Source organism: Octopus bimaculoides, chromosome 10 (assembly GCF_001194135.2).
Source record: "Octopus bimaculoides isolate UCB-OBI-ISO-001 chromosome 10, ASM119413v2, whole genome shotgun sequence".
In the NCBI taxonomy this organism is placed as follows: domain Eukaryota; kingdom Metazoa; phylum Mollusca; class Cephalopoda; order Octopoda; family Octopodidae; genus Octopus; species Octopus bimaculoides.
In genome coordinates, this window is record NC_068990.1 from 34,289,489 (window position 1) to 34,298,843 (window position 9,355).

Consider the following 9,355-nt stretch of genomic DNA (forward strand, 5'->3'; position numbering starts at 1 on the left):
TATATATACACACACACACACACAGATATTTTCTTACTTGTTCATGTTTTGATATTTCTTTGATTTTGATTTTTAATAAATTTCTTTTCATAAAATATTTGAAAACAAGTTTTAAAATTGTTGCCTAATTTCTTATTGTATAGTTTCTATAGCAATCTCATACCTCAGTTTTAAATATCCTTTCCCTTAGATCTTTTAAAATTCTTGAGTATGGAAAGATATTGATTTTTTTTTTTCTTTTTATTATTTTGATTTCTTTAGTCCATATAAAAATTGTTCACTAAGCTATCAAAATGCCCTGAACAAAATATGCTTTAAAGGATATTAATAAATTTTTTAGGCAAATGATTCCATCACCTATCTGGTAACTGTAATCTCATTTAAGATTTACTGAGAAACATTTTGGATTATGAAATGTTTTAGTATGAGTGTTCTGTTTGGATAAATGATTTAAAGCTCACTTTGAACTGAAGCTCTAAAAATTTGATTTCAAACCACAAAATATTAATTTAGATATAAATGGCTATTTAACATTTCATTCTTATACCTACTTTTGTAAATCATTAAAGTGATGTTTGGACACAAATATTTCACCTGTATTTAAATTAGTTCATTTTGGTCAGCATTCCACTTCAAGTACTTCAATCTATTATCAAAAAACATTAATTGTTCTCAGACAGATATTTATGTATCTAAGATTATTTAACTTTATTGTGATGGGTTTATTGGTTAGTGTAAAGCATACATGTTCATACTTAATTATTTATTAAAATGTGTCTATATAAATAAATCATACATAACACTTATGTATTGCTTTAAGGGTGTTAACTACTCATTTGTAAAAATTTAGACAAGATGTATTGAAGATATTTTGAAAAATAGCTTGAATTGATTTCAAAGAAAAATCTACATTTCAAGAAATTTTTTTCTTTTGTACTTACAACTTGTATAAAATAGTTTGCATGTAAATAGTCATAATAGATTAGATCATTAAATTTAACATCAAACCTGATGCCTTGCCATTAATGCCGTAAGGTTTTGACATGTACCTGTAGATATTTTATGCAAGTGTTCCTCTTTTTTTCCATAATAGCTAACACTGACTTTCACTGTGACCTGCTTCCGGCAGCACGAAATGCATCAACCGATGCGGAAAAATGTGTGTATTATTGCTATCCATAATAAATAACTAAAAAAATCAATAAAATTTTCAAATGTCACTGGAAAAGAATTCACATTTTTTTTTTTTATTACAAAGAATTGGTTTATTAGCTCAGTTCATATATTCTTTCTTGTAACAAGCATCTTATTGTAAAACAATGGCGTATCATTTTATTTTTTTCTTAATTTTTAATTTCAAAACTACTTAAGAATTAAAGGATAATCTTTATTGAAGGAATTTTGAGATGAAAGATATTAACTTTATTTTGGTGTTGGCTCTTATACTTGGCAAATAAAACTTAGTTTAGTTCATTTGCTACTCTGGATTATCAAACTTTATACATTTCCCAATAAGACAGGCCAAAAAAAAAATGCAATGATTAAAAAAAAAAAACACTAATTTGATAATTGAATAAATTTCTGTCTTGATAGGATGAACGTTTTAAATTTTTGTTGGTAAAGTACCCATTTCTAGTTTCTTCCTGTTGTACTAACTAAATTTTGGATATCTATTTGTCTCACTAATAGAAATAGTCCAAAGGTATAACTATGCACATCATAATAAGGCTTATGATTAACTCCAGCATGAATTAAACAAGTAATTTGTTGAATGTATCAACTGCATGTTAATTGTTAAACTACAGACTCTGCCATTTTCGTTAATAGAGAACTTTAAAGTCTATTAATAAATACAAGAAGGAACTGCAATATTTATACCATTTTTAATTCACATCCTAAAGTAGCTTATAAGGAGAGCTTAGTGTTGATGTGTTTGATGTTTTGTCTGAACGTCTGTAGGCTGATATTAGGACAGAAAATATGGGAAGTTATTGCAGGATATAGTTGCTAATGGAACAATTTTGAAGAATGGCAAACACATTAGATATTCTCAACTATATAATTGTAGTTGTCATAAAATAGACATTGGCATGGCATGTTTGACTCTCTATAATGGTTACTGCTCTTGCCCATTCAGCACAAACTCTGCTATTTAGTTCTCAGTGTAAGTTATCACATACACTCACTTAGATCATAGTGTTCATTTACATGCAAAACCTCAGCTCCTATGATCAATAATCTGTTCCACAAAATTTACACTCAGAAAATTCCACCCATTAGAGAAATGATACAGAAAAGAACGCTTTAACTAGAGTTGAACCTTTAACCTCTAACCTTTACATTCTTGTGTTAACAGCATGTCAAACTGGTTATAAAATTACTAATTCATTCAGGTTTCTTTTCTTGGCATCTACTAGCAGCATTGATAACTCTGATTGAATCCTTATATTTTTGTGATAAAATCTGGCTGAGTGACATAGTGGAGAAATACATGCTGATTGTGTGATGTCTTTTTATTATCTACTTAGTGTTTTCAATGGTTTTTATTCATTTTAAACATTTTCTGATGCAATTTTGAATGGGTAGAAGCTTTTGGAACACCTTTGAATAATGTGAACATGTGCTACACAATCTAATCATGTCTTTTTATGTGTACAAATATTATGCAGTATATGCGTGTAGAGGCAAACATTAACATTCTAACACTATGCATGTTACTCTACTTAAGAATTACAATGATTATGTTTTACACTTTGCTTAAATTTGCTGTTTGCCTTTATCTAGGCTCTCCTTACTGCAGTAAGCAACTACTGATTTTTTCTTTACCATTTACTGATCTTTTAATTAATTTTCTACCATATATTTACCTTTTACTTAAACTAGTTTCTTCATTATCTTCCTCACAATTAACAGGTATCAATTGGAAGTGGGTACATTATTAATTAAAGTTTTTTTTTAATATTTGCTTGCTTGTTATTATATGTATAGTAAGACTTTGAACTGGTATGTTTCTACCATTTATTTGCACAGTATTATTGATCAAAAGAAAGAATTCGTTAAAAAGAGGATTTTCTTTTTTTTTTCTTTTTTTTTTTTTACATCTAAATATTTTTGGCTTTATACTGAAGCAGAATAATTTCTTGAAATGTGGATTTTTTTCCTTTTCTGTCAGCGATTCAGTCCATTTTGAATAACTTACAAAAAAAAAAAATCTTACAAAAAAAAAAAAAAAAAAAAAAACGATTTGAGTAATCACTGACTTTGTATTAAAATATTTTATTTTTTTGCTTTCATAAATTTATTTCCTGGGTTCAAATAACATTTTTGGATATTTGAAAATTGTTAATGACTAATTTTACCATTTTATGGATTAGATTTATCAGTATTATCATTGGCTGACCTTGTTGTAGTAACATTTACAAAAGTATTCATTAAATTACTGCTATACACATTTTAATGTGAATTATTTAGTATATTTCGCTGCTCCTAAATTGAATTTAAAACTTCAACATTAATGAAGATTTTTAACAGGAAATGTCTCAATATGTTTCTCAATAGGAACTTAGACTGAATTTATTACACTAGATAATATTCATTTGGTGATTTAATTTCTGCATTTTTCTAGTTAGGAATCAGCTGTTTTTATACATGAATTTGTGTATTTTCATTTATGTTATGGTTGTAGGAGTTATTATATTTTGTTTTGTTTTTGTATTTAATAGATGTTTTGTGACACTAAATTTAATGAATTAAATATCTTGTATGTGATATAAAACTTGGATTGCATACTTCAGTGGTTTAGATATCATTACAACGGTTTAACAAAATTATACAGTGTTAAATTCAATTTTTAAAATATCCCAGAGTGTAAAAAATATTAGATTATATCAATGTCTGAATTTATATTAATGTGATGACATATATTTCTAGTGCAGGTCTTAAAAGAAAGTCAAAAAAAGATCATCACAATGTTTTGTTGTATATATGAAGACTAGATGTGAGGCTTTTCCTCATGTACAAGTTCTTAGAATTTTAGATTCTCAGTATATTCTTTACCAGTTAATGGCTTAACTATATTTTATTTCTCTCGAGGAATTTCCTCGGTTAGCTTTTAATGTCAGGTTCAATGTTATAATATATTTGTTAAAGTGAATTCAAGTTTTGTTGGTGTAATTTTTTTTATTATTTACATTGCATACAGATATAATCATCATCATTACTGATATTTGATGTACTTGTTTACAGGTCAGAGTTTAGGTTATGGCTTTGTTAACTACAAATACCCTAGTGATGCAGAAAAGGCAATCAATACTTTAAATGGATTGAGATTACAAAATAAAACAATAAAGGTAGGTGACTTTTCCTTCTTTACTATTTTAAGCTGGGTACATGCACATTTTATTTTTAAAAGAATGGTTTTCATTTAACCCCTTAGAATTGATATTTTTTTGGTTCTGTTTTCTGATTTATTACAATTCTGAAGTACTTTGAAATCTAAGTTTTGCACTCCAAGTCCAATTAGTTGGCTAATATAAATTTTTAAAATTTTGATTATTTTAATTTGTTATGCTTGAAATATAATTAATATTGCTGCTAAATAATTTATTTTGTTATCTTTTATTTCTCTATTTTTCTCTTTTGTTGTTTTTATATTTTTAAGATTCTTTGTCAATTTCAGGTTTCATATGCCCGACCAAGCAGTGAAAGTATTAAAGGGGCAAACTTGTACATAAGTGGCTTGCCAAAGTCTTTCACTCAGTTGGACTTGGAGAAATTGTTTTCTCAGTGTGGATTCATTATAACATCCAGAATTCTTTATGACAATAACACAGGTACTGACTGGGGTTTTTATTAACCACCTTCACTAATTATTTTTAGGTGTCATATGCAAGACCCAGTAGTGAAAGTATTAAGGGAGCTAACTTGTATATATGTGGGTTACCAAAGTCAATGACCCAGCAAGATTTGGAGCAGTTGTTTTCGCTGTGTGGGAAGATAATTACATCTAGAATTCTTTATGATAGTAATACAGGTTAGAGTTTTAAATTTGTCCTCTGCTTGCTTCAATTTCAGTTCCAACATGCACTGATGATTTTATTTTTGTCATTTCATTGCTTTTCTTTTTTTCCTTTTTATTTATGATTATTATTATTATTATCATTATTATTATTATTATCTATATTCTAGCTCTATGAACTCACTGTTCATAATCAAGCTGCATGGAATTTTTTATTTAGTTTACAATTTGAATGTGGAAGATTTCGGAGCATGATTATATTGGCTAAATAGATGGGTTTCAAACTTCTCTATTGGTTATTGGTAGACTATTCTTAAGATGTCTATCTTTGGCACATATGATTAAGCTGTTTTGCTTTGCTTTAAATTCAGATCCAGCTGTTGGATATTGCCTTATGAAATACTGGCTTTTCATACTCTGCAAAACCATGAGCATGTCTTCTGTCAAATGGTAACAGTGAATGTTTGTGATCTGACCCTTGCTAATTAATTGATCATGCACTAAATGTATTTATGGATTTTTTCTCTTTCCATTATGTCAAACTCTATTTTGTATTATTGAGGATGGCTGGTTCTTATTTTTCAAAATATATTAGAGTTATTTACTTGTTTTTATTTTCTCTTTAAGTTTGGTCTTTCAATTTCCATAAAATATAGAATTATTGTCTTTAATTATGGGGTTTAGGGTTTATCATTTTAAATGAGATGTATGTAGCCTGTATTTACTTTGTAAAAGTTAAATCAGTTGAAGACAAGACATGTCTTTTATTAATTAACTATTATGTTAATTGATAAAGATTCATGGCTATTATTTAAGACATTGTTTACGTTAAAGTAGACTGAGAAGATTCCTAACTTTCTTCTAAATAATTATTGTTCTAAAATTGGAATTGTGTAGCAAATATTACTCTTCAGTTATGTGTTCCCTATTTCAGTTTCTATTATTAGTTGGGTCATTGGTTTTGTTTTTGGAAATCTATTTGCTCTGTGGAAATTGACTTTTCAAAATTTCATATTTTTTGTAGTGTTTATTTTAGAAAAGTTGATTTTAAAGGTGAAAGTTCTCATGGGTTTCAGTTTGGTCCCCAGAAAAAAAATTCACTTAATATAAACTGGATTTTTTGACAGAAAGGTTGATTTCATTTTCATTTACCTTTGTTTTCCCTTATTAAAATAAAGGCAAAAAAGAAAAACAACTTTGTTTACACACATGTGTATATTACCTCTTTTCAGTTTCCGTGGGGTTATCTCTGTGAAAGCAAACTGCTTTCAAGTTTTATGTAAATTTAATATTAGGAAACTTTTCTTTCTATTCAGAATTATTTATATTTTATTTTCAAGTTGAATATTCTCAAAATTATCCAGTAAAAGAGTTTTCTTTGTGTATAAAATGTTTTACGTTTGTATTTCAGTTGTTTTTTTATTATGTAATTTCTATTTATTTTTTAACATGTACTGAAGGACAGACAAACTGTTTCTATTTTACCCCTATCTTCTAGTTATATTACTCACTCTACCTTCAATTTTTCCACTGATTTTCTCATTCTTCTAGCTCTTATCTTGTCCTCTCCTCTCACTGCTTTGTTCCACTCTCTTTCTCTGTTTCTCTTTCCTTTCTTCTCCTTGTCTGTACACCCTTATACATTTATTGTATATGAAATGGTTGTCTTAGTATATTGCATATGTTAATCTCCATAATTATCAATAATGAGCTCCTTCAATTGCTCTAGAATATGTTGGCAGTTTTATAGAAGTGTATTACTCTTAACATCAAGAAGTGTACTCCTTCTTTTTTTCTTTTAGCTCACCTTCAATAAATAATTATTGCTTCTGTTGATTCTTAACTTGAAGAGGCAATAAAATACAAAGCAAAGTGGCTTAAATGTCTATAATGAATAATCAAAAACATTTAATTAATGTTGTATTTCCTTTATTAGTGCTACTAACTTGTATGTCTAAAGTCAAGTTAGATAGCTAAACAATCTTTGTGAGATACTTTAAGGTTGTTTTAGAACATATTGTTCTTTGATATCATTAAAGTTTGAATTAGTATATACTTCTGATATTCCAAATATATTTTCATTGGAATGAAATAACAAAATGGACCAACAGAAAAATGTTTTTATCAATAATTAACTTCATGAAATCTGTAAGAATTTCAACATAGTCTTTGAGACTATTCTAACAACATTGTTTATATATTGCTCCCCACAGAAATCTAAAATTGGGAGATGACATATTCTGTATTTGTACATGTTATTTTGAAGTGCCAGAAACTAAATTACTACAATTATTAGGCTGAAGAAAAAACAGGAAGTATAAACTACAAACTTTTCTTTTGGCCCAAGTTCTGTACTAAACTCTATCAATAGCTCTAAAATGTTATCAAGTTTCATACATAGTCTTTAACTTCTTTAAAATCATTTATTTTTCATTGAAATTTGGTTGATTGAATTTGATAATGGGCTGAGTTTGAACCTTGTAGAATCTGTGTGCGTGTGAGAGTGTTGTACATATTGATTACCACTTAGTTTGATATCTCTTTTCAATTCTATTTAGGCTTATCCAAAGGTGTTGGCTTCATCCGATTTGATCAACGAATCGAAGCTGAAAGAGCTATCCAAAAATTACACGGTACCATTCCTGAAGGAGCAACTGAACCTATTACTGTAAAGTTTGCTAACTCTCCAAGCTCAAATAAAAATGCTGTACCTCTAGCTTTAGCAGCTTCATATTTATCACCAAGTAGGAGAATCTTTGGTCCAATTCATCATGCTGCTGGAAGATTCAGGTTGGTAGAACTTGATAACAATTGTTCAATTATCAATATAGTGTTTTTGATAGGTTTTTATATAAATCCCAGATATTTCTACAACTAATGATTCTTTATCCCAAATTTCTTTTTTTCTCTTTATTTTATGATTACTATATCGTCACAAATGTTTTTTTTTCTTTGTTTTCTTAGATACTCACCATTGGAAGCTAGTCTACTGCCAGGAACAATACTTCCAGGGAATGCTCTAAATGGCACTGGTTGGTGTATTTTTGTATACAATCTTGCACCAGACACTGAGGATGATGTACTTTGGCGTCTCTTTGGACCATTTGGAGCTGTGCAAAATGTGAAAGTGATTCGTGATTTTCAAACACAGAAATGCAAAGGTTATGGGTTTGTTACAATGACCAATTATGAAGAGGCATTGATGGCTATACAGACACTCAATGGATTCTTACTCGGCACACGGGTGCTACAGGTATCATTCAAAACGAATAGCCGTAAATCCTAAGACATGAAGGAGAAAAAATATCCTGATGGACTCCTAGTCAGAGATGTGGTCATAGATGCGGACTTTTTTGCTGGTGTATTCCATGCCATATGGCCTACAGTCATCCGCCATATAAGGCATATCAGATTTAAATCAAAACACCAAAGTATATTGGAAGTGAAAGCCATTTGTGTTCATATCAGCATAATTTATTTAATTCTGGTATATATTATTTTGACTTATTTAATGACACTTTGTCCCATAGTTTAACTTAGTCAAGCAAACGGGCAGAAATTGGTATTTTTTGTTTGTTTATTTTCTTTTGCATTATTTATTGTTTTCCAAAGTATTGCATCATTAGTTGTCAGTATTACAGTTTCATTCTGTTAATATTTTTTTTTCTGTCTTTCTTTGTTTATTTTGTGGCTCACTAATTTATCGTTATTAAATTTTTTTCATTATTTTGTCTGGTTTGTTGCTTTTTTTTTTTTCATTGCATGCTGCTTTTTCACTAATAGTTTGTTTGCCATTTTATTTATTTCTTAGTAAAGCTGCTTTCTTTTTTTTCTTTTTAAATTAAAAAAAATAACGTAAAAGAAATAGTTTGCTTTAGTAATTCTGTCTTTTAGTTTAATCTGTACTTTTACATCTGTTATTTGTGTAGTAATTTCTACTTTCAAATTGAGTGAACTGTGTGACAGTCCATATAAGTTTACTAATTATTTATACTGAATTTCTTCCCTTCCCCCTCAATGTGCAAAATGTGATCTCATTATCTTTACTGGCTGACCACATCCAGTGACATTTTATTATAATTTTAAAATCTCTATTTCATCTTCATGAAAATGATGCATGACATAAAAAAATACAGCTGCTACCATGACATAACTTGATATTAATCTTTTTAGCATTTTACTTCTCCATTAGCTCAACTAAGAACTTCAAGAGGGCTCAACCAAAATTACAGAGAAACTGAACATGAAAGCAAGAAACCTGTTGGGAAGTATTGTTCTGCTCCTCTAGTTATCTAATTTATCAGGATATTCCCATTTAAAGCTATCATCTGGCATCCG

The 9,355-nt window shown here is 28.7% G+C and overlaps 1 protein-coding gene across 10 annotated transcripts in view; it reads left to right on the forward strand.

The window, feature by feature from the left end:
- Positions 1 to 8,743, forward strand: part of LOC106867250 (ELAV-like protein 1) — a 120,425-nt gene extending 111,682 nt beyond the window's left edge. For 7 of the 10 annotated variants that reach the window (XM_052971118.1, XM_052971124.1, XM_052971126.1 and 4 more), the window contains 5 exons: positions 1,094 to 1,159; positions 4,246 to 4,349; positions 4,679 to 4,832; positions 7,576 to 7,807; positions 7,982 to 8,743. In XM_052971118.1, coding sequence (XP_052827078.1) covers positions 1,094 to 1,159; positions 4,246 to 4,349; positions 4,679 to 4,832; positions 7,576 to 7,807; positions 7,982 to 8,303 — 878 coding nt within the window. In that variant the 3' untranslated portion in view covers positions 8,304 to 8,743. Of the gene's footprint in view, positions 1 to 1,093; positions 1,160 to 4,245; positions 4,350 to 4,678; positions 4,833 to 4,878; positions 5,033 to 7,575; positions 7,808 to 7,981 lie in introns of all 10 variants that reach the window. The other 3 variants (XM_052971119.1, XM_052971122.1, XM_052971121.1) reach the window with 3 other exon arrangements.
- The last annotated feature ends 612 nt before the right edge of the window (positions 8,744 to 9,355 follow it).